The 25,079-nt window shown below is 40.2% G+C and overlaps 1 protein-coding gene across 8 annotated transcripts in view; it reads right to left on the bottom strand.

Annotated features, from left to right (window-relative positions):
- Window positions 1-25,079, bottom strand: part of TBXAS1 (thromboxane A synthase 1) — a 243,706-nt gene that overhangs the window by 161,992 nt on the left and 56,635 nt on the right. For all 8 annotated transcript variants that reach the window (XM_052667451.1, XM_052667452.1, XM_052667449.1 and 5 more), the window contains one exon: window positions 17,810-17,903. In XM_052667451.1, the coding sequence (XP_052523411.1) occupies window positions 17,810-17,903 (94 nt within the window). The remainder of the gene's footprint in view (window positions 1-17,809; window positions 17,904-25,079) is intronic.

Here is a 25,079-nt window from a genome sequence, read left to right as displayed (position 1 = left end):
AAAATATCTATTTAATATAAAGGCCCACATTACTAAAAGATCAAATGAGTATAAACTGGCCATGGATAAATGTTGGTAGGAATTAGATGAAAGTTATAGACTATCAAAGTAATAAGATTTTAGAACAGCCTCTCAGACAGAACAGCAGAGGCAGAAACCTCAAAAACGGTTTTGATGCAGAGCACACGATTGTATGCGAATACTCAGAATAACGGAGCGTGGGATCAATAACCCAGCTCATCTACTCCAGCCCCATGCTTCTTAAGGTGTCATACAGCTGCCTCCAGAATAAAAACGAGACTCTTCTCAGTGGAAATTTCATATATGCACTGCCCATGCACATTTTCAGTTGATTTTTCCTTAGCTTTCCAAAGCATTCCCACACAGAAATAGCCTCGGATATTAATTTGGTCAGCTGCAATGAGATTTTAGCATTCCTTTTGTCTTTCTACTTTCAATCTCATTTCATGTTACAAACTTCATTTCCACAACATCTCTGGGATGGTAAGTGCCCATCTGTCAGAGATGGGGAATTGGAAGTGCACAAGATTAAGCAGTTTGCCAAACGCCGCACAAGAAGTCAGTGGCAGAGCCAGAGATGAGCTGTAGGTTTCTCAGTCCTCCTTGGAATCTTACAAAGCCATTCCTTCTCTGCCTCTGAAAAAGGCAGTATGTGAGATAGAAACATCAACACATTTAGTCTGTTTATGAGCTTCCAAATGTATCACGTGCCCGAGGTTGCAAAAAAAAAAAAAGCAAGGGGGCGGGAAAAAAGCACATATATGATTAACTCTAAAGTGCTTTAAATAGAGGGAGGTTTCTTCCTCACCCAACTGTTATCTTAAGATTCAATTACTCTTATAATATGCATAGCTAGAAATAGAATTAGTCATAAAATTATCCAGGCCCCCAGATTATTCCAGCTGCTGTATTTGATTCTCCTGATTCTCGTAATGATTAATTCTCCAGACTGATTACAATGGCAAAAATAATATTTCTTTTTATCTATCTGGATGTTGCCTGCCATTAGCTTAGACCTTGTTTATATCTGCTGTAGAGCTATAATTGCAACCTTACTATTTTTATTAGGCCTACTGTCTAAATGTCTAAATAACACAAAACTGCTAGGCCCTCATTTTATTTAATAGTAAATGTCACAGAAGACACCTACTCAGGCTACTGTGAAACTTTATAGAAAACAGAAAACACATTATTATGAAGACATGCACACAGAGAAATACAATTTGTGCAATAAGTGTTCATGAAAGGCTCCATATGAGGTCTTACAGACTCACTGCAGTTTCTGAGCCTGTGATAAATACATATTTATAAGAAGTCAAGAAATTGGAAAAATGAGATAAAGAAATGATGGATCTTGTTTCTGTTTGACTATATAATTTCCAATAAACCTCTTCTAAGTTGACATCTTCCCAAACTGAGTGCAGCTCTCTCCTACACAAACTCTTCTTGTACATAATTCTACTGGATCACTAACCATCTTCATTGCATTTCTTAATATTACTATTGCCTCAAATTACAATAGGAAAATGGAGAATTACAGTGCTCTCTATAGGAGAGAATTCGTAGAAGACCATTGCAATGTGTACTTTTACTGTGTGCTCAGTGTCTCTCGGATGGATTAGCATAAGCATTCAGCACATCACTGATAGTGAATGAGTTGTATTACTTTTTCCTGCTGGCCTCCTATATGAGGAGCGAAGAAACAATTGCATGATCTAAATAATTGACAACTACTTCTTGCAGGACAGGCGGGCAGACATACTAGCTAGTTCTACAGAAAATAAATATTTTGGGAGTACTCTGACAATGCAGTGCTGTTTTAGGGAGCAACAAATTGGCATGTGGAGAAATTAAAGTTGACATCTTCCCCAAGAAAGGGAGGCAGGGACTCTCCTTTCCTCCAAGGAGTTTCTAGAAAGCGCCATCCTTCTTCTCTGATGCAGCAACAGCGGATTACTTTAGGTTATAGAAATGTCATTTTTCATGATAAAAAGACAGTAACTGTCTCTCTGGCACAACAGAGTACAAACAGACTTTGAAATACATACCAGAACAGTTACATGCCCATATGTAAATCTTATATCTTCATTTACAAAATTAGAGTGGTGGTGTTTAACTCTCTTCTCTGATAAGGACTCCGGGCTATCTCACATCGCCTTAACTCACTAGCACCCCAGCAGGCATCACGTAGACAAATGGATTTCAAAGAAATGCTCAGCTTTACAAAGCAGCATTACTCCCTCAGCGGATGATAGTATTTCAGCATCCTCACAGATATTTCCATTATATGGGGCTAGGGGTCTCTACTGTGGTTTATAAATTGATTATAAAAATTAATGACAGTTAAGTATCTGTGACCACCATCAGAAATTATGAAACAAAGATCTGAAAGAACTAAAAGTCATCACACACTCCATCTGTGTTCAGCTCCCAAGTTTTGATTGTTTACTGTGCCAACAAAGAACACAAACCGGGATCCAACTCAAAGCACTGCGTGCAGAGTACTCCATCAAGGAAGGGAGCTGGAAAGAGCATTACATGTGACAGGCATTAACCGTTCCACTTAATGCATTACTGGAAGGTAGTCAGGCTACTTCTGTATTGTAACACAGCTGGACAAGCTTCCTCCTGTCCAATTTCTAACTTGTATGGATGCACACTTTCAAGCACGAGGGCAAAGAAGTGTCCCTAAAGATTGTGCTGCCCTCTGATGCAGAATATTGCTATCTGCAGCATGGACAGACCCATTTTTATTACTATCACTTCTGGAAAAGCCACAAGGATAAGAGCAGACAAATCTACTTGGCACACACACACAAAAGCCCCAAGGTGAGTCCATACATTTAGAAATCCTCATCCTATTCATACAAACAAATGCTTAATGTGCTTCATCCTGGTCCCAAATGTGCAATCCACCAAGTAGGACAGACTTACCCTGAACCACAATGGTCAAAAACATGGTATAAGATCCTCAAGAGGACAGAACAGTCTTATTTCGCTTGGAATAAGATGAGTTACAGCCCCAACAGTTGCATCAAACCATGCTTTGTCTACCTTAAAATATTTACTCCAACAAATTCTCCTTGTTTTCATAAAGTAAGTAACTGTTCATGTTTCTCTAGAAGGCAGACAGTGTTTAAGACCCAAGCCATCCAGGCAGTATCTGGCAGTATCCAAGCACAGACAACAGACACACTGAAAAGCCATGTCAAACCTCCCTGGAATAAGACAGACTGAAACCCTCAGTTCCAAGCCCAGCACATGCTGGGCAGATCAGGGAGAACAGTAGGAACTGGGACAGGCATCAGCTCAAACTGAAAACTGTCTGCTCCTATACTGTACTGCATTTTCTACTCTTACACTATCATATCACCACCATAATGCTGTTGAGAGGCTTTGGACACTCCTAGCTCCACTGTGGAGCCATATTGCTCAATAGTAGTCCCAAAGTAGGGGCTTTTTCTGGGAGACCCTCAAAGAAAAGGGGACTCCTATCTGGTAAATGACAAAATTCCAAATTATTGGCAACTTGAAGAACAAATTTGTCAAAAACTAAGAAATGAAATAATATGAACTGAAACGTTAACAAACAGCGCTAAAAATTTAAGCTAACATCAATGCTTGTTCCTGGTTTTCCCTCATTGAAAGGAGCTGGAACAGTCAATACTGGAGACTGTGTCATCCATTCATGCCCAGAGGGGCATCCTACCACATTACTGAGTATAGCAAAACACCTTATCAAAGGTAAAAGTAATCCAGCTGGTGTGAGACCTGGCAGCAGCCTATTAACTAGCTGATCTCTAAACCCAGCCTTTGCACAACAGGTGCATTAGGAAATACTATCATGACCAGAAGGTGGAGGAGTTCCTAATTCACTGTAAGACCTCCGTGTGGGCTACATGAGGACTAAACAGTTCTAGGGCTGCTTAAACTCCAGGAATAATACTGCTGTTTCTCTCCCTTACTCCTTCCCCCCCTGACCACTCTAAATACTTGGCCTCTCCATCAAACACAAGGGTCAACACCTCTTTTTAGTTCAAGAGCAAAAAAATACAGGGTTAATCTGAAAGCAAAAATAAAAGCAAGGCCCCCATGAAGAGAATACATATCTATCCCTCACTCTCCTGATAAAATTTCAAGCTAAAAGTGTTATACACACAGACACATACATATTAGAATTTCTGTATGTTTATTCAGAACAGCCTCAGGTTAATTAAATGACAATGCAGGATGCCAAAGAAAATCATATCCTTCAAAACACAGACAGCTATCTCCACTCCTGTGGAACAGGTTATTTTGAGACGATGAGTGATTAAATTCAATTAAAGCAACAGCTTTGAAGCACCGGCTTCAGGGCAGGGTTCCTCTCTCCCAAAGATGCTTAACCTACTAGCTGGATGTTCCCTTCCTTCCAAAAGCTTTGTGGGGTGCAAGGTGAGAGGCAGGAGAAAGAACGTTAACAGTCTCTTTTTACCAGTTGTCAGAGGAGGTGGGGAAAAACAAACCACATGGAAAACAATTGGCAATTTGCGGTCTTGACCATTTAAAAATGAGTCCCAAAATAGTCTGCTAAATTGTTTCACCCGGAGCAAAATTACCCGTGGATACATATGTATGCACACATAAACACCATCTCTTGACGCAGTGCTGATGGTGACTGCAGTCAAGGAAGAAACGTTATTACATTGCACATTGTGAAAAGACCACAATACAGTAATTATTCTGAAAGGTTTTCACAAAGCACAATTATTAAGCTAACCTTATCCCATTATTGTTTGTTGCTATGGAGATAATATAATCAATATATTTTCTGGATTGATTTTTTTAATACTACTAGCACGTTTCACAATACAGCAAGATTTAATGCATTAACTGATTTTAGTTTATGATTGGCAAAGTCTTGAGGCAATAGATTGCAATCCATCTCACGCCTATTATTCCATCAAGACATTAATGCCAAAATCTGTGCTTCAAAAGCAAGTTTTCCTTGTTGAAAAAGAGAAAAAGGATACTAATTTCTCTGAAGAGACGCAATGTTTCAAAAATGAATTTAAACATTTTTCCAAAGCCAAACAAAAATAGCCAGACTGACTACAGAAGCAGCAGAAAAGCAAACTGTGTTTGAACCCTGAACTTCAGATGCTTTTTGTTCCCGGGGATTTTTTGAGCCATTATCCTTCTTGTAATATGAACTGCAGCAACAAAAGACTCTGGGAAAGAAGCAGCAATTGAAGTGCTGAGCAAGAGTCCATTGGATGCAAATGCATTTTACATCAACACACACAGCTCTTTCTGTGCAGTCACGGAGGAGTCAAGCAGTAGCTGTTCCCATGTCCAATGAAGATATCAGACACTTCACTGCTGATCTCAAGGTGGCGAAGCAAAACTGTTGTAGTCAGTTTCTTCACCCACAGAACCCCAGGAATCTCTTTTCTAGGTCTGCCTCTGCAGATGATGAAATGTTTGCAAACCAAGCAACTGCTGTGGTGTGGCACAGTGGTGAGTCTGCAAGAATTTGAGTCTCAATCAGATCTTTGCAAGCCAGTAGGTAGTACACTATGTTAAGAGTCTTTTGATAGTGACATTTCATCTGGTTGCCTCTCGTAGGAATAGATGGACTCATCATTCTGCAAGGTCTCAAAGCCTGTTAACATATCCTTCCCATGATAATGCAAAGAGGGATTTTTCCTCCCTTATGACTTGAGCTATGCTAAGCTACTTTCCCCTCATTCACTTTCAGAGATGATTGTATTCCAGCAGGATGGTCTATTCGCAGGTCAGAATTTACAAGTGCAGCATACTACATCTTTGGTGACTAAATAAAAGGAGTTATAGCAAAACATGAAATTAACAACATCCAGTGATTCTGAGAATCAGAGTTACACTTCTATGTTCTGCAGCAGGGATTTTGCTGCCTTGGGTTATGCACCAGTATATGGCCACTGACCACAGTGTATACAACTACATGCATAAAAGGTGAGACTATTCATTACAGTAATTCCACCTTCTCTCCTTCTTAAAGGCATCAGATTAGGTGGCCTTGTCTTGTCTACTTGATGTGGGCTGGGGCCCAGTAACTTAACCTCTGGACTGACTGGAGGGAATCCATTAGGAATGATTATTTGCAGATTAAATTTGTTGCCTGTGCAACACATCTGGCCCTTCTGGCCCAGGGGATAAGTAAAAAAGAGTTAGGAATTCACATTCACATCCCACCCCCTATAAGACCGCTCTGCTGTCACTAACCCAAACAGAGCCAGGAAATATTTATAAGCCACCTTTGTCCTCACTGGTCTGCACAACCAGGTCCTTTTCTTCCATCGTGTCTCTGTTGGATTCCACTTTTATTAAAATGTCTCTGAACTGCTGCCTTGTTTTGCTTTGCTTGTGAGCACAGCTTTTTCTTTACCTTAGTAAACCATCTTTATCTCAACCCACGAGTTCTCACACTTGTACCTTTCCAATTCTCTCCCAGTCCCACCTGGGAAGTGTGGGTGAGTGGCTGCGTGGTGCTGAGCTGCCTGTTGGGGTCAAACCACAGCACGTAGGCATGTGTCACAGTGGACAAGATAGGCACATACATATGTGCCTTTCCACTTTGATTACTTTTATGCTACTTTATAAAGGATTCTTCTGCCAGATAGAGGTTAGAAAAGTAGGTATGATACTCTGATTCAAACAGGGTACTGTCACATGTGCAGCCTTAAAAAGGACACCATCTGCTAGTTTATTGGCACAGTGAAGCATTGCTTGATACACATCATTGTTTCCAATATAAAGAAAAACTTATTTGTTTCATACCACTGACTACATGCTGTCCACCATAATGCATCATCATGCAACTACCCTGAAATTCTGCAAAAATAAAAACTAATTTAGCTGTGGTTGGTCAGGGGATATCAATTTTGGTAACAAGAATGACACAATTATGCTCCCAAGCAACCAGTCTCACTAGCAGATAGACATCACCTCCAGTAAATTGGCTGCAGGCCTCATTTTAACATTCATTCAGATCGAGTAGATCCCACAAGTGAGACTCACTTCACCTCAGTGTTGCAGGAGTAAGATGCTACCTAGAAAAAGTAAAGCAATCAGAGTCCCACAAAAAAGACTGATGCTAATCACACTTTGCTTATGTAGCAATTACAGAATGTATCTATCTTCTTCTAAACAAAGATTACATTTATTTTATTATTTATGAACCAAGTCACAAAGGTATCTATGAAAAAAACTCAACGTAACTCCACAATGCAAAGAACAAATTCTGCTGTTGGAGGATACTGAGCTCACAAACAGCTGAGAGCCAAGCAGCATCGTGAAGCACTGCACAGAGGCATCCATTGCAGGGAAATCCTGCCTCTGGGCAGCAGAACTTCTGGAGCTCAGCTCTGCCAGGCCAGCTGACCTTGGCCAGTAGGTTGATCCACTGGCTGCTGTTGGAAGCTACTGGGTCCCACATACTCATCTTTTGTACCTCTCCTCACATATTTAACTCTGCTTTAGCAGAAACAGAGAGAAGACAAAGACCACACACGTTGCCAGCCCTTCCACAGGTCACATCAGAATGCAAAAGGTCTCGTGGACCTCCTTCCCTGCTCCCATCACAGCTAAATACAACCTAATCCACAGCCCTTTGCCCCTAAGTATGCGAAAAGGTCGATCCAAGCTGGGAGCCTGGAAGCAAAGCCGACAAAACCACATCACAGTCTCAGAGCTCCCTTTGCAGGCTCCGTAACAGTGCAGTGCTTGGGGAGATGGGAGCTGTTCAAATGTTTTGACAGAACATGCCGATTCCTCGGGAATGTTTTTATTCTAGTCAATGTGCCAATTCTGCACAGATTTCCAGTGGAAAGCAGGCAGACAGTCTGGGTCTGGGTCTCCTGAAATAAAACAATTTCATCCAGAAAGAAGAACGTTGCATTTTCAGATTATATTTAACTGGATTTGTAATTGTTTTAGTCAGTCTCTTTGATCATTTTCAATTTTACCTAGAAGCTGCATTTCCTGGCAGGATTTAAAGACAGGACAAAAAACACTTAAACACTGTAGAAAATCAAACTCCAGCAGAGTACCTCAGAGGACTTTTGAGATCTAAGTTTAAGGAAACAGAGCACAGAGATAAACAACACAGAACCCTCCCCAAACCCACTAACTTTACACTAAATAAATGATGCCCTAATTAGAGCCACTTAGTCTGGTTCTACAAGAACCCAAACACCTTCATGTTTGTATTTGCAGTTGTCTTTCAAAGGTTTTCTTTTTCCCTTTCGCCTCAGGGAGTTATTTATAGGGCTATTATAATTTGAGGTCTGGTCTTCTCGTGGCAGGTCTTCCATCCAGGAAATGAAATAGCATTAGAAAATGAAATCTCACATTTATGAGGTCTCTCAGATGGCTCCCAGGGGCACAGGAGGGGGGGAAAGGTAGTGAAAAATATAAACACAAATATAACTACAAGATACTTGCGCAATCCCTAATTCTATCTGTCATGAACTATAAGAAACTCTTTATTAAAATAGAGACCCCTAGTATAAGGTCACCAACCGCAGCTTTTTTTTCCCTTCAAAAAATCTCAATTCTTCTCTTGCATGTGATAAAGAGCCTTTTCAGCCTTTTCCACCACAGTTTGGCTGCAAGACGCTCCTGTCCAAGACTGTCCTCATATGCAGAGCACAAAGAAGAATAATTCAAATGTCACCCTTCCCTGCTGCCTTGCCATGCAGTTTTCACAGAATATTATATGTTCTGGTGTATAAACTGATCAAAACAGTTTTCATCGCTTTGCCAGATGTAACCCTTGCAAAAAATATATACATCAATCACTGATTTCTTGTACATATCTCTATGCACTTATTTCCTAGAATACTCTGTGAGCCATGAGGTGTTTTATCCAGGTTTTATCATGTGCTGTTTTGACATATAGACATAGATGCAAATAACCCCCCCAAAAATGGAGACTTAGGAGTTCCACATCCCCTTTTTATCTGTTTCACCCCAACACCTGCTCTTGCCATGCATCTTTTTCACTTTCCATGACATAATTGCGGTGTTTGAAGTCCCAGTCAGCTTCCCAGAGAATACTTAAGCACTTCAAATCACAATTACATGCGATTTCCTATGGTTCTTGTAGTCCAGCATTTACTAACACTAGCTGAATCGCCTCTAGCATCATACTACCTGTGAAAAGTTAACAGCTTTGCATCATGCCATAAGTGAAAAAGGTCATTAGTTACCTCGCACAAAATCTATGGAAGGTGACAAAAAATAGTAAAGACTAAATTGCACTTCTCTTAATGCTTTGGTTTGCTCTTCCCTCAAGTTTGTTAAGAAAATATATATTTGGGATCCTTTAGAACACATACATAGGTTTCCATTTCTTTTTGTCTTGCTTGTAATTCTCATTCACAAATCCATTTCACCAAAACAAGAATGTTTAGAGACAAGTTGTTTTTTGTTTTCCTACCTGAATATTCAGAAATGCCTCGGTACAACTTTCCAAAAAACTTTTTGCCTAAAAGTCACAGAATACTTAAGAATTTCAAAACACAATGATAAAAGCAAAGGAATAAAAATAATGCTAAAGTTACAGGGACAGCCCAAGACTGTATCAGTCAATCTGCTGCACACTGAAAACAGAAAGAAAAGCCAACAGCTATTTGAAATACCTAGTTTTAAACACAGAGGTTTGTTTTGACTGTAGAAAATCCTTTTCTCTCTCAAACCTGCTTTGAGTCTAACTCTGGTTAATTCTTGTTTCTCACTACTGTCTGTGCTTAGGTATTCACTGAAGCCTCAGAGTATGTGGAGAATTAGATTGCATTTGATCTTTATATCCCTCAGACAATTTGGTCCTTTCTTACACTTCTACATCTATGTAGGCAACTTCCATGGTTATGCATTTTGATACAAACATTTGCCCCCCCCCCCAAAAACAACAAAAAAAAAAATAAATAAAAACCCACAGACCAAAAAACACCAGCAGTCACAGAACAGCAACAGCTGCTTTACACCAGTATCACATATGCTGCTACTTAAGCCCTCATGGCTCTGTCCCAGAACCCAAACCTACAGTAGTCTCCCTACACTGCATTCATTTGATCATTTAAGCCAAGACTGAGACCTAATTTCCCATTCAGATCCTCCTTGGGAAAGCTAGATTTCATCTGCTATCTTCTTGAGGAAGAGAGGAAGGGTAAGAAACCCAGTAGGTCATAAATCCTACATTCAGATAAAGCCACAAAAAGAGAACATCACCCAAAGTTCACAGTAGGCAGCTAGAAGGCAGTACACAATTAATACTGGGGATTTAGCAGCACATGTTTGAACAGACAGCTTTGCAAAGCCTTGTATTACTCACTCCAATACAAAACCAAGCCCAGCTAGTTACAGTAGATGAGACTTACAGCAGCTGTACCTTCCTACTTCAAGGAAAGAAAGGAGGAAGTATTTGTTTACTACCCTTTCACGATGTCTTGATGTACAGAAGGCCAGCTTCTTATCTGAAGAGACTTGTCATGTTGTAAACATTTCTAGTGGAGCTTGGGTTAGCAGCACTTGTAAGAAAACCCTAATGAAAATAAATTGTTATATATTTACCCATATGCTGAGGAGCATATGGCTAATGCATTTAGACACTGCTCATGAAGTTAAGACTCAGCTAAATTTGTTGGCTCATGGATAATGACTGTTCTCAACAACCAATCTGAGCTGGCTACAATTTTAGCATTACAGCTGATACCTGGCCACTATTATAAAAAGTACGGATGCTGCTGACATAGAACTTCTTTTTCTGAATATAGATTTCTATGCATCAGAATAAAAAGTTGAGTAGCATATGATGCCACTAAATTTCAGATTTACAGGTAACAAAACAGAGACTGCTCTAATTCACTGCACTACTGAGTCTACTGCTTTCTGTTTTAATTTCAAGGAGTAACACATTTGGCATTTATTTCAATCCTACTTTCTCCAAGCCAGTGTTGCACTGATGTGAATGTAGCCAAAATTCAACAGAAGACAATGAGGCCTAAGAAATGTCCCCACTTTAAGATCGTGTGCAGAAGACCCTGAAGTTCACTACAATAGCTTGTTCAGTCAGTCATATCACCACTGAGTGCTCTTCAAGGTGAAGAGCATGACTTGCATGATTTTGGAGTTCAAGGCAAATTCCAGCTATGCTGGGTCTATCTATATGCTGCTACCACGAAATTCCACATCTTAATTCTCTTAACTATTGTGTAGCACAGCTGTTTTATGTCCATTGTTGCTACACTGCATGCCAGAGCTAGCTTTAATTCAACAGCATGCATTGCTTAAAGAGTAGGGTATTGATAATACTCAGGACTTTTTTGTGATTAACATGCAAATATAGTCTCCAAGAAGCACAATACATGGCAAACTTCCCCTACATCACTCCCAGCAGCTACATGTCATTTAAATGATGCAGACCTCTACTCAAATGGATATCGGGTAGCCATTTCTCTGCTGCCACCAAAAATAAATAAATAAATAAATAAATAATCAAGGAGCAATGGATTTCTATCAAAAATGGAATGAAATCACAAAGAATCATGATGATCTTGTAAATTGACCTTGTTCAGATATCTTCAGACCAGAGCTCAGGCCTGCCAGCAATTCGCAATTCTATTTGCTCTTCATCTATTGTCAGATCATTTCAATTTCTTCTAGCCTTCAAACTGTCTACTCTTTTAAAGAGAGCAGTAACATTAGTCTCCCAAAATCTACCAGAGAATGTCCCCAAATAAGTCACTTAGGCACTGAACAAAGTGTTTCACCATAAACAGATGACAAAGCAGGACATATGTACCAGAACATCATCCATGCTAGTAATTTTGCAGGCAGGTAAAAAGAAGCACAAAGTGAAATAAAAGATGGAGCTTTGCTTATCCAGAAAATAAAAAACTTTTCCCCAGTCAGACTTGCCCAAAAGCACTCTGGGAGTCTGGGGAAAGCTAGGAATATGATTGAAAAAAAAAAAAATCTCCCTCACTTTGCTGTGATGCTATTGAAAAAATCCCTCTTCCACATAGTTGTTAAAGCCCTTTGCATATAGATAGCAGTTGCCACAGCCTTTCCTCCTTACTTCAAGTGAGAATAAAGTATGCCAAACTGCTAAAGCATAGCTAAGAGAATACCAAAGAAATGATGTTGCTCATCAATGAAATCTTCATCTCCTTTGAAAGGCAACTTACTCCACTGTTTCTATAGGAGACATTTACCCAGCGGTCTACAGTACTGCAAACAGAACAGCAGTAGAGCAGGCAGAAGGTACACAGCAATAAACTGTTCTTTGGACTACAAAAGGCAAAGCTCAGATCTTTCTTCTTTCAAAAGAAAAAAATATTTCAAGAAAGCAAAAGCATGTTTCACAACCACTACCTTTGGGTCACCATTACGTACCAGCAAAGCAGCAATGATTCACCTTTTTTCCATCACATAAGTCCTGCCAGTTGCTTTGTGCCTCATAATACTGTCTCCAGCTTCGATAGAGGTTATTTACAGAGAATCTGTTGACGTCATATCAGGAATACTTCATGAACATAGCTATCAGATACATTAAGTGCAGGAATGTCAAGGATACCAAGTCTGTACGTAAGTCTGTCTGAGGAGTACGCACTGCTCCCCCACAGGCTCTCCCTGCTGAGGCCGCATAGGCATGGTAAGTAGCTGGTATGAGCCCTAGCACAGCTTTGTCCAAAGCCATTCTGAGAAAGCAGAGGCTGTGCTCTTGCTGAAGGGTGCCTATGGCATTCGGCCAGTTAATTGCCATATCTCATTCTTCTGCATTAGGTTCCAACAACCAGGTACTATTCTGACTTTGTCAGGTAATCTGACAATGCTAATATCTGATCAAAGAAGGTGGCAGAGATTATCAGCTGAAACTAGGAAAATATATATATTTGAAGTGGAGAGAGACTGTACAAACAGCTTACAAACACGTGAATACACACATAAAAACTCATCTAATCCCAAGTTTTCTGTCATGTTGCAGGCTGCAAAGTGGCTAGGTTCAGATCTACACCACATGGTGCATTTCTTTTAACACGAACACACAAACAGGCCTCCCAGTTAAGAGGAGTTTTCCCAGGACATGAAGACAACCCAAAGCATCCATGAGGTATAGATGATCAAAATCCACAGTACATGTGCACAGTTAGAGGAGATACACCAGGCTGGTCACCAATGTCATGGTCACCCTTGCTGGTTCCATGTAGATAGCCATCAAGTGACAAAGCACATGCTCCCTCATCCTGCTTATCTGTGCAAAGCAGCACAAAGCCATATGTAAGCTTTCACTGTCAGTGTAAGCCACATTATTATTGTAATTAAATCCAGGTTCATAGTCTGAGAGCTCCTCTTCCTCCATCTTCTTTTTCTCCCCCACCCACCATTTGCCTTTCTCCAACCTTGCTTGGGTTTGCATGCTGTGTCATTAAATTCCAGAAGAGTAAATGCTGCAGCACTGAGACACTGCTTTCTAGGCTGAAAATTAGGCACAAGGCTCATTTCATTCCTGCAAGGAGTCAGCCTTTTATTTTTCTTTACTTCCCAGTCAAAGGGATGCCCGAGGGAGAAAGGTGATGTTTGCTCTCTGCTTCCTTGCTACATTCCCCCCTTGTCCACTCCTACCTGCCAGCTGTAAAACAACATGGCCCAAGCAGATCCCAAACTGAAGGCACAACAAAGAACCACACAGCCCCCACTCCCATTCAGCAGAAGTGGGCAGCGTCAGGATAGCCCAGGATCCACAAGTAGGCCAGACAGAAATAAACAGAGTAAACAAAGAGTATCCTGTCCAAGCAGAGAGGGGCTAAAGAGAGCGATGGCCTTCATTAAAATGCAAGGCAGGGACACAAGCAGCCAGACCAAAGCATCGCTGGAGCTTGCTAGGAGCAATAGGAGGAGAGCAACACGTGTTCATGCCAACACGGACCCAAGGCGTATCACCAGCCACATACAGGGCACAGCCATGTACCTTCCTGCCAAGTACCCAACCAAGGCAGCCAAGGTGCACCCCAAAAAAGCAGACCAGCGAGCTCCTGGCTGCAATAGGGCACTGCTCTGAGGCCGGACAGAGTACAGTTACAGTACCAGGCCCTAAGCTGCTCAAATGTCAGCGCCTGTGGCATTTAACAACAGCATAGCTGCCTTCTAAGAGATGAGAAATGGGGAGAAAGGCACAGCAGAGCCATAGCAACAGGTCCAGTGTTCACTGTGTTTCTTCAGGAGGAAGGGTAACACAGCATGTGTGTGCTCCATTTTCAGCGCATTTGTTGCATAGTAAAATATTTACCCTGCAAATTAACAGGACAGTTCTGCTTAGTATTTCTGCAACCTGCCTTTCTCACTTATATACTTGTATATGTATATATAAAAAGCCCATGCTGTGCATACCTTTGTGCCTCCTGTTTTATGAAGAAGGTGAAAAAGCAGTTTTCCAGAAGAAAAATACAGTACATGGAGAGATAGGGGAACAGTCAGGAGCTCCTAACAAAACACTGGTCTGTCTGCTGCAAGTCTGCTCAGTTATTGGGAAAACTGAACATGCTGCTTTTTTTGAACAGTCTAATCATATTTACTATTACATCAGACCTACCCACCACAAATTGTTCTCGTGCAACGGAAAAATTTTTAATCTAATACCTTACACTCAGATGATTTCCCAGCTGCAGAACTGCAGTAATTTCATATCTTCTCATTTTTTAGATAAGCTGATTAACGGGGATATGTTTTAGATTCAGGGTGCAATTATCTCACTCTATTGTACTTGAGAGAAAAGTGGCAACATACAGTAAAACAACATTGTTTTCCCCAGATCAGCTGTTAAAGTCTACTTCTCTGTGATGGAAATAGGCCTTTCTTGTTGCCTTTCCCCTATCCCCTTAACTTTCAGCACTTCCTCTTCCTTTTTTAGAGACATTACATTATAGCAACTCTTATTTCAGGCAATTTATTTTCTTAAAGAAAAAATGAGTCTTAAAAAAAAAAAAATCTCATAGAGAAGACATTTTCTCATTTAAAATACATTTCAAAGTTTATTAAAAACCTCAATCCAGCTCCACTGGTCAAATCCTGCTTGTAGCATTTATTCATTTTCAGGCTCGCTTACAGAATAATAATGATAGCAAAGAACCATAAGTCCTGATGTTCTGTTAACATATATGGTAGAATAAAATAAGAATGCTCACTAGCATCTGTAAAACTGATTCACACCCATGTAAGCAAGGGAAAAAGAAAGACAGTTCTTGAATTTATGCCATTACAAGATGAAAAAAAGCGCTTATTGCTACAATTTTGCCAAGAGGTTTGGGTAATTTTTTCTTAAATCCCCAAGTCTGAGATTGACTTGGTTACATTAGAGGGACTTACCATGTTCCTCCATTTTTCCCCTTAAATTTCTAGGGATGATTCTAGAAGGAGAGTTCACAGTGTCAAGATGAGCACACTCTTTACTATATCTGTTCAAGTGTTTTGATTTCTAATTTTCATTCACATACAGATGTTTTCAACATGCATTGATTTGTAGACCAAATTCAACTAAGAAATGGACAGGTTTCACATATGCAGATTCCTGTACACCACATGAGAATTCATTACTCTTTCCACCATTCATGAATCCCTCTGATACAAGTGGGTCGTGGGCTGAAAGCTCCTTTTAGTAGGATTGTGGCTTGCATTCTTCCATGCATAACATTGGTGATACAGCAAGAGAAGGAGCTGGCCTCTTAAGAGAAGTCCTTTAAAAAGCCAGTTTGGTGAAAAGACATTGCTGTATGAACAAGCAAGTGAAAAAACTTCTTAACGGTACAGCAAACTACTGCTCTTGCACCACTGTCCCATTGGCAGCTAAGTCTCTAAAACCTGCTCCAGCCCTGAGGAAGATGGGATGCAGCAGCTATCCACCAAAGGAAAGCAGAAGCTGTCCTCTACTGCTTACATTAAGGAGACAGGTTTTACAGAAAATGCTCTGCTGGAGAATAGCCAGCAGAATAATGGCAGCCTTCCTCTTTCCAGCACGTTGCTGTGAGTACTACTGCTGAACAAGTAGCCACAAGTACAAGTCCAGAAGACACGGCAAAATATGAGAAAAAGAAGATTACAAAGAGACTAGATTCATCCCTTCCTGTTTCTACTGACTATAAAACACTGTAGTGCTGGACACACAGCCCAGTGGGGCTCAAGTTCTTGTATCATCACTCAACTGCTCAAAAATCCTGTCTGGCATTCTTTAGTACTTCAAGACATGATTGCCTATCTACAGCATAACAAAATAACTTAGGCAGCTTTTCCTACAGCAAGTGCTAGCAGGTGACTAATATTAACAGGATTTTGCCACCAAAGAATGAGTCACTTCATCCCATCCAGCTGATTTTAAACCAGAACAATGAGGGTGAACTGGTCTACATTCTATACGATTGGCATCCTCTATATCTCAGAGTCATCCTATCAATTCCATTCAAATAAATGAAGAGGATGTAAGTCCACTTTTTATGCTATTTTATAAATGAAATCAGATGTACATGTAAAACTGGTGTTTAAGTGGGTTTTACCTAATAATGAGTCAGATATCGACAGAACAATCACCATGAAGACCAAGGTAAGAGGCACTACATTCTCATTAATAATTCAAATCTCAGCATGGATATTGATGACTATGCATTTAAAACAGGATATTGGGCTGCAGCTGGAGTTAGCCCAGATTTCCTGAAAAGTTGTTGGAATGAAACAGACACATTTGAGAGGCTTTATTGTAGAAGTCTGTAACACAATGGAAAGCACAGCAGTGACAGCAGCATGACAAGATCTTAAGCTGGAGCAAATGAGGACTTGCTCATATACAACAGCTGTGGGCACAGAAATAAAGAAAAGAAGCTGCTTATCTTCAGAAAGCTTCAGGTACACAGGCATCTGTAGCTAGACATCCTCACCTCCACTGCCAACCCCTAAATGAAGTCTGGGAAAGGGTAAATCCTGGCTCCAGCCCTTCTGGTAAGTCAGGTGCATTGCACTGAACTCCCCTGGGCTGGCTCTGCCTTGCCACCAGGTGCTCAATCACTATTTCAAGCCCTGACTCAGAATTGCCACTGGAGTCCAACCATAAAAATGGCAGCTCCTCATTATTGACAGCATGTGGACAATCAGAAGCATTACAGATGGTAAGCAATAAACAGAACAGATCAGCGTGAACAGACTAACAGGAGGTGAAGGGAGAGAAATGTAAGTGAATTAAATCTGATCGCAGAATCTACAGTACTTCCCTCCCAGTCCAGGAAGGCAACATCCAGAGCACAGAGCAATAGCATCCAGTGATCTCTGACTCCAGTTACTGCATAGAAGCAAGAAACATTACAAGCTTTAAAATAAATGTGTACCATCAGCAAAAACCCAAACAAATAGAAAGGTCATGTGAGCCAAAACCACTCAGAACAAACCAGTTGGGGCTAGTTAATATAATCTGCTCTATTCACATAACTAAGTTTGTTTCATTGAGTGCATGAACTTTCTTGGAAAAGCTCAAGTAATTAACTTCAGGAGCTTATGCATTTTCTTTCCCCTCAAGTTTATTTTACCCTGAAATTAGTGCTGTTTGCATACAACTGTTCCTACTGTTTTGAGATTTGCTCAGAAGAACATGCTTTCCTTGTTCTTTCCAGAGGGAATGCTTACAGAGATGGTAGTACTGAACATAGAGTCCCTTTCAATTCCTCCTAGTTTCTAGTCACTTTTCCCACCATTTTGGGTAGATACAAATGAAACCATTTATTACCTCACGGAAAAAGAGCAGGTTTCCAATGAAGGGAAGAGGTGGGGGATGTCTGATTCCCACTTTGCTTAGTCTGGAGAAGGCTGAGGTGGAATACCTGGAAAAAATAAGGCAGTAAGTTAATTTTTAACCTTGTCATGATAAAGCTTCCCACACTAATTTGTTCAAGAGGCTTCCCTGAGTTCAGAGAAGGAGAAAACCGTTGTTGGCCAAAGAGAACCGTCAGATTGGTGACATTGCTCCTTGAGACACAGGAACCAGCACTTCTGAGAGGGCAGAAGAATGGACTTAAACACAGGCCTGCAACCTGGGCACTCAGAATAGCTACTCCTCTTCCTCTGAGAGGTCTTTTAGAATCACAGTATGCCTTGGGTGGGAATGGACGTCAAAGATCACCATAAGTGCATTGTAAGTGAATCATTAAAGTGATGTGAGATTATGGCGAGACTGAAATGGGAACTGGGGTTTTGGCTATTGAGGCACAGCTGGGAAAGAAGCAAAATAGGTCTTCACATGATTATTTTCTTCTTCTTCCATCACCACTACCTATACAGGAACAGAACAGGAATTCAAACCAGTCACAGTTGTGAGTGAGCCAAGACACTGTCAGTGTTTCCAAGTCAAGCCTAGTATTTGGGCCAGATATGCTGATTAAGTGATTTTCCAGCTGCCAGTCAGCAAATTAAACAAAGATAAAAAAAAAAAAAAAAAAAAAAAAAAACATAGGGAAACAAAACACAGACTGAAAAGCCTCATGCATCCCTTGTTTCAGATGGAATTGTGGCACGTCAACAGAGACAATCCCGGGTAGGGGAGGAAGCAACCCCAAAACCTACTCCCCCTTCTTTCTTAATATACACAATGAGTTTAAGTCAGCTGATTTCAGGTCGTGAAACCTGTAAGTGCAGGAGCTGACAGCAGCAGTTTTGATTAGCCAAAGACACATTAATACCGATTGTTATCATGCTGAACACTATCACCAGGAGGACCTGTGCAAAAGATCATTAAGATTAATAAAGACAGTATCTTGATTAGCACCCCAGCTCAGAGCAATAACAATTTTAAAGCACTCCCGCAGCTGTTCCCACTCACTCCATGATATTTCCACATCCAGTGCAGTTTTGGTATCTGCAAACCACACTTCTTTGAGAGAAAGATGAAGTATGAGAGCAGAGCCCCTCCTAACAGGGCAGTTCTGAACTACTAAGCAGTCCTTTAGCTTTGAACCACAGAGATGGTGGGACTGGGGAATCAAATTATATCAAATTAAATTAAAAACCATGAACTGAATATAGTGTAGGGGTCATGGTATCAGCTGCTTTAGGCTACTGACTTCTACAATTCATCTGAATTACATAATAGAGACACAGTCAAGAACAGTGCCCTCAGATCCCAGTGAGCTGACTCTCCTACGAAGCCCAGCTGACAGCCTTGACTCTGAATACCGTGCTAACCCACTGCTACAACTTGAACACCTCTGCTTTCATATCCTATAAACTACATATGCCTCATTTGAAATAATGCAGGCTTTAATCAAATGGGTAAATAATACACAAATCTTGGGGAGCAGGGAGGATGGAGGAGAGGAAGGAGTTGGTGTTGGAAAAGGGTTCTTCCCTCCAGCATGCGGGAAAAAAAAAATGCAGCTAGAAAAAGAAACATAGGAAATTAAGAGTGTTAAATCTAATTTGACCAACAAAACAGAATGGGACTTAAGTAACTAGTGAGTAGCTTTTTGTATTTCAATTTCTTGAGAAGATTTCCTGCAGCATAATACCAATTTTTTTAATGGATTTTCTTTTGTGGAAGATACTTTATAGAAATTCATTCGGAACATACAGATACGATTATTTTTAAATAGCAATCATGTTCTTTCACCGAGGCAGCAGAAACTTTTTCAAACGTAAACCTGAATAGAAAGGATGTGTCTTCAGTCTGTGTCAAAACACTACTTCAGTATTAGAGGGTATTTTGAGGAAAAAAGGCACAGAAGTCAACATTTATTATAGTTTTTATATATATTATTGACTTTTCAGGCTACTTAACTGTTTTTAAAAAGTTTTTTATCATTTTATTTTAAATTGAAATAGCTGACATGCTTGGGGAAAAAGAACACATTCTAACATCAAAATGACAAGCAGCCTACATGATGCATTTTCTTCCCCAAAGAGAGGATTTTTTTGCTGCTGTTTGAAATCTGCCTAAAGTGCCTTTGTGTCACAGCAAAGCCCTCATCTTCTGTATGTAAACAGCAGAAGAGATGAAATCCTATCTGAATGGAAACCAGTCAGTTTTGCAGCACTCTTTGCTGGATGTTTTCAATGTGGAATATGTGACAAGTTACAAAACAGAGCTGGAGCTAACTGCTCATTTCACTGTAGAGTGGACATTGTACACTTCTGATCTCCCTGTACTGCAAACTGAAACACAAACGTAAAAGAATCTTACACTGCACCAATTAATTGATGTGATCTGCAAATACTTAGAAGGAAGCAGAGCTAAGGAGAGCAGCGCTCAAAGCTCAGCAGCCAGGCTCACAAGACAAGAAGCACACCTGGGCTCTGAGGACTGTTTGTGCTCAGACGAGCAGCCCATCTTTGTCAGCTTCTGAACCGGACTGGCAGCTCCGTACCAAGGATTTGCTTTCCTTTTTCCTTCTAAGAGTTTTCTCTGATGCTTTTTATTCAGCTGCACTGGAAGCAGGTTTTCAAAAGGCAGGGAAACGGGGCTTACAATGAGATAGGAAACAGAAGGACAGTAGTCAACCTACACTCCAAAGTACACCAACAAAAGGGCAGGGCCAGCAGAAAGAAAAAAAAAATCCCATTAATAAATACATACAGCTCTATACTGCTGAGACTTCAGCATATTTCTGGCATTATTGAAATATCTGTAGTTTTGCAGAAGAGTATGAAGGACAGACTATGCTGCATGCACAGAAAGATTTAATATTACACAGGCATCATTTTAAGAGCTTAATTCCTTCCCTTATCTCTGTCACATTTCAGCTCCTGCCCACCAATTTGAGGGGGTGGGAGGAGGAAAAAGAGGAGATTTGGTGGGGAAGGGAGGGGAGTTAAAAAAAAAAAAAAAGTAAAAAAAAGAAAAAAAAAATCTGTACTGTGTAACACCAAATGAACATCAGCAATGTGACAGCTTCATGGCAGAGGCTTTGCCTCTTCAGCCAGACGAGACTGATAACTAGAAGGGGCTAATTTATGTGATTCAGCTACTCAGCACACCCATGACACACATTTGGCCAGCTGCTTGCGGAGCTGTGCATGAAGAGCGCAGGAAGAAGAGCGGCCAGATTTTGTTGCTGGAAGAGGAGGTAGGCTAGAAGCTGGAGGAGTGCAAACAGGCAGGATTGCCTGGTGGGTAGTCACATGTATTCACCTCAAGAATCATAGAATTACAGAATCCTTAGAGTTGGAAGGAACCTCAGAAGGCCATCTAGTCCAACTCCCCTGCAATGCACACAGACACCACAGCTAGACCAGGCTGCCCAGGGCCTGATCCAGCCTTACCTTGAAAGTCTCCAGGGACAGGACATCCACCACAATACTAGGTAACCTGTGACAGAAGAAGCTGGACATCTAAATGAAACAGTTCTGAATCTGCCTCCTCACCAGCAGGAAGTCTTATTTCTCAATCTGATGCTCTGTGTGTTAATATATCCCAAACATGTATCCGTTATCAGGCAACTTCCAAAATAAAAAATGCTGTTTCTATGTGAGCACACCAACAGAAGAAGACCAGCCAGCAGACTAGCAAACAGAAAGGACGAGTCAAGAACTACTTGTATTTCCCTAAGATGAAGAGGATTTGCAAGAAAAGATGAAAGGAAAAAAACTCCAAAGATTTACACTATTTTTATTACTTGAAAACGTACATTTCCACTTTTCCTGTTAAATGTCACCTGTAGTTCTGATATTTCATCTAAAACAATCTAAAAATAGAAGAGATACTGAAAGGTAACCTAAATGGCCAATGACAGAGAGTAACTTCCATACCAGGAATAGGTATCCATCCTATAATATTGGAAAAAGAAGCAAATGATGCAGCATGACAAATACATTTAAGATCCTGCATAACTTAGAGAGGATAAATAAAGAATTATTACTCATCATTGCTATAAATAAATAACCAAATTTAAAAAAAGCCAGAGACAACAAATAAATATTCAGGTGGCAGGATTAAAATGAAGCGCTTTTCCAAATAATCAATATTCTAACTATGGAACTCTTTTGTTTGCCACAGGATCCTGTCTATTCTAGACACTCAAAAAGCTACCAAAAAATGGGATTAAATAAAATTAAAGAAAAATCAACAAGGACTTATTTTGTGAATTTAACAAATACAAAAGAGAGAAAAGATTAAAGGAAAGGAGAGGAAAAAAATATTTTTGTAAGCAGGGAACTGGTCTGTAAGCTTCTGGCAGCCTAAGAGATCATACTGTTACAAAACCTAACAGATGAAACTTCAGACTCTGCTTTTCTAAAGACGATGGCAGGCAGGAGTTTTGTGTAAAGGGAGGGGTAGATAAAGAATAAGACTCCAGTGGCAGCAATACTGACTGGACAACCTAGCATATTCTCACTCAAAGGAGAAATATACCATAATGTTTACATATGTAGGGCTTCCTGCACAACTAGTCATTTAAAATCTTGGCATATTTTGAACAAAGTGACAACACATCAAAAGAAACCAGAGGAACAGCAGTAATGAAATGGATCAATAAACAATTCAGTAATTCTTTAAAGATATACAAATGGCCTCACAAAGCTGGATGCTTTCTGCGTAGATTAAACACAACTGTTAAGAGAAAGTCAGCACACCAAATACATTCCCGTAGACCAGCAAGAGTGACTTAAGCAACATGAAACACAAACTTCCTGCTGTAAGACAATGTGTAAAAAATAAGGAGAAGGAATTAAAATGAACAGATAATTATTAGAAGTTGTGATGAATATGTGTGTGACAGAACAAGCTATCTGCTCCAGCAATCCAGTATTGATCAATACTGCAAGAAAAAGTATTACACAATCTACCATTAAGCGCAATCAATTTGTACAGCAGAAATCATTCATGAGTTGCCAAATCTGCATCAGAGTTCAACATACCATTGAAACCACCCCAAATCTCTCTCTCAATAGAAAATGCGTCATTCCTTCTACATCTAAGTAATGCACAACCTAATAATATCTGCAAGCTATAAACTAGGACACACAGAGGGGAGGGGAGAAAAAAAGTGATGTTTTTTAATCTCATTGTTGGGAGCTAGGAGATGTGTTATTTTGGAAGACTGTGTGGGAAAACAAAGTTGAAATAATGGAAATCATACCTGCCAAGTAAGAGATAATCATGCATTTTTCACCCATTTGGCATGTATACCCACACTAGATCCCACTTAACACTAGGATGTAGTTTTGCTCAAAGAACTGATAATATACAAAATAGTATGGTAGCCTCCCAAACATTATAATGATGGCTCATAAAATGTATAAGTTCTTCCTTGGAGCCCTGCCTAGAAAGTACAGTTTCACCAATACACTGATATCATCCCTGGGCTGGCGATAGAGTCAGAGTTTCTGCTCTTAGCCCTCTCTGGGAATTTCTGCATTATGGATACTGCATCAAGATCACTGGAGAGCTGCCATCAGACAAGTCTTTACTCTCATCTCATGCTCGGGACAAACGATATAGGAAAGCATTATTCAGTCCCAACAGAGGAACACAAAGAAAACTCGTTTTGAAAGTGGGTATTCCAATGTGCATCGCAGCCAGTGTGGGTACCACCTCTCACTATCACCTCCAGCAACTGAACTCACAGGAAAAATAAAATAGAATTTTAGAAAGTCAGCTATCCATCCCCACAAGACTTAAGCACTGAAGCAGAAGACCGAAAATTGAGGAAATTAACTCTTTCTTATAACCTGTTCTACTGACTGTGGTCAAAGGCTACCAAATTGCCCTTTGCTGTTACCCAGCAGTTGCTCTAGTGAAAATGAAGAATTCTGCTGAAAGGAAATATATCTGGATGTGTAGAGTATTCATCTCAGAGGAAAAAACGACTACTGCTCCTATAAATAAATAATCCACAAGTAACGTTTCAGTATATGCTAAAGGTAAGCTTCAAAAGAGTCTTTAGCCAGCTTGAGATAAAGCTGAGTACAGCAATTTCACTTTCAATTGCAAAAAACCAATACTTTTATGAATTTGTGGGGCTGTAATATCAGTTCTAGAGATAATAAGAGCTTCCACATGATGCTTGCTCTTCTTAATCACTTGTCTGCACTCCCCATGTTGGGATTTTGACATAATTGCACAAGAATAAGACAGACATTACACACGGGGGCAGATGTTTTCCAGCTGTGAAACAAAAATGACCATAGGCTTATTATTCCTGGTGCATTAGCAAGTGCTTTAATGAAATAATGTGCAGGAAAGGCCAAATTCTATGCCCAGTATCACATTTATCCTTCATCTATCTACTATCAATCCTTTTTTAATCCATACTGTTCTGGTCTGCTGAACAATTCTTTTAGTGTCTCTTACCATAAGAGACCTGATAGGCTCAAGGGACTAAATGCAATAAGGCTGCAGGTTGTCACAGTGTGTTTAAAGTTGCTTTGATTTAAAAACAAAAAACAAAAAACAAACAAACAAAACACAACAACAACAAAAAAAGTGAACTAAGGCCAATTAAATGATAGGAAATAAATAAATAAATAAATAAAAAGACCATACAGAAAAGCAACACGCTTTACCATGCTCCAAAGAAGCCCAGGGAGAGACAGATGGTCTGTACAGCAGGCCAATGACAATATTTCATCACTTCTCAGAGTGCAGCCCCTTCACACTGGGCATTGACTTTTCCAAATAAAGAACAAATGAACAAGTCATAAATCCATAGCCTCATCCCTTCATTGTGAGCTCAACGTTTTTAAACAAAATGATGGAGGTCAACAGCAGTTGCATCCTTACATCTCTACAGTATCTCTGGTAAAGGAGGTGGGACCTCCATCCTGTGTGGACATGAAGGAAGAGTGTCCACAACAGATCTGGGGTTTAATGCACATAGGGGACCATAACAAATATCCACAGGAAACCTGAGTAAGAGCTGATAGCTGAGCTGAGCCCTCTAAGCTCACTGCCTTAACCACAGAATTGGCCTTCCTTTTGTTTCCAGAAGCCATGGGTACCATAGCTTTCTTAAGCACCAATTTCCTCTTCCCAACCTTTCTTCACATCGATATTGTGATGCCCACAT

This window comes from Tympanuchus pallidicinctus, unplaced genomic scaffold (genome assembly GCF_026119805.1).
Source record: "Tympanuchus pallidicinctus isolate F22 unplaced genomic scaffold, pur_lepc_1.0 scaffold8, whole genome shotgun sequence".
Classification (NCBI taxonomy): Eukaryota; Metazoa; Chordata; class Aves; order Galliformes; family Phasianidae; genus Tympanuchus; species Tympanuchus pallidicinctus.
The sequence above is the reverse complement of the archived record's forward strand: the minus strand, read 5'-3'. Positions and strand labels throughout refer to the sequence as shown.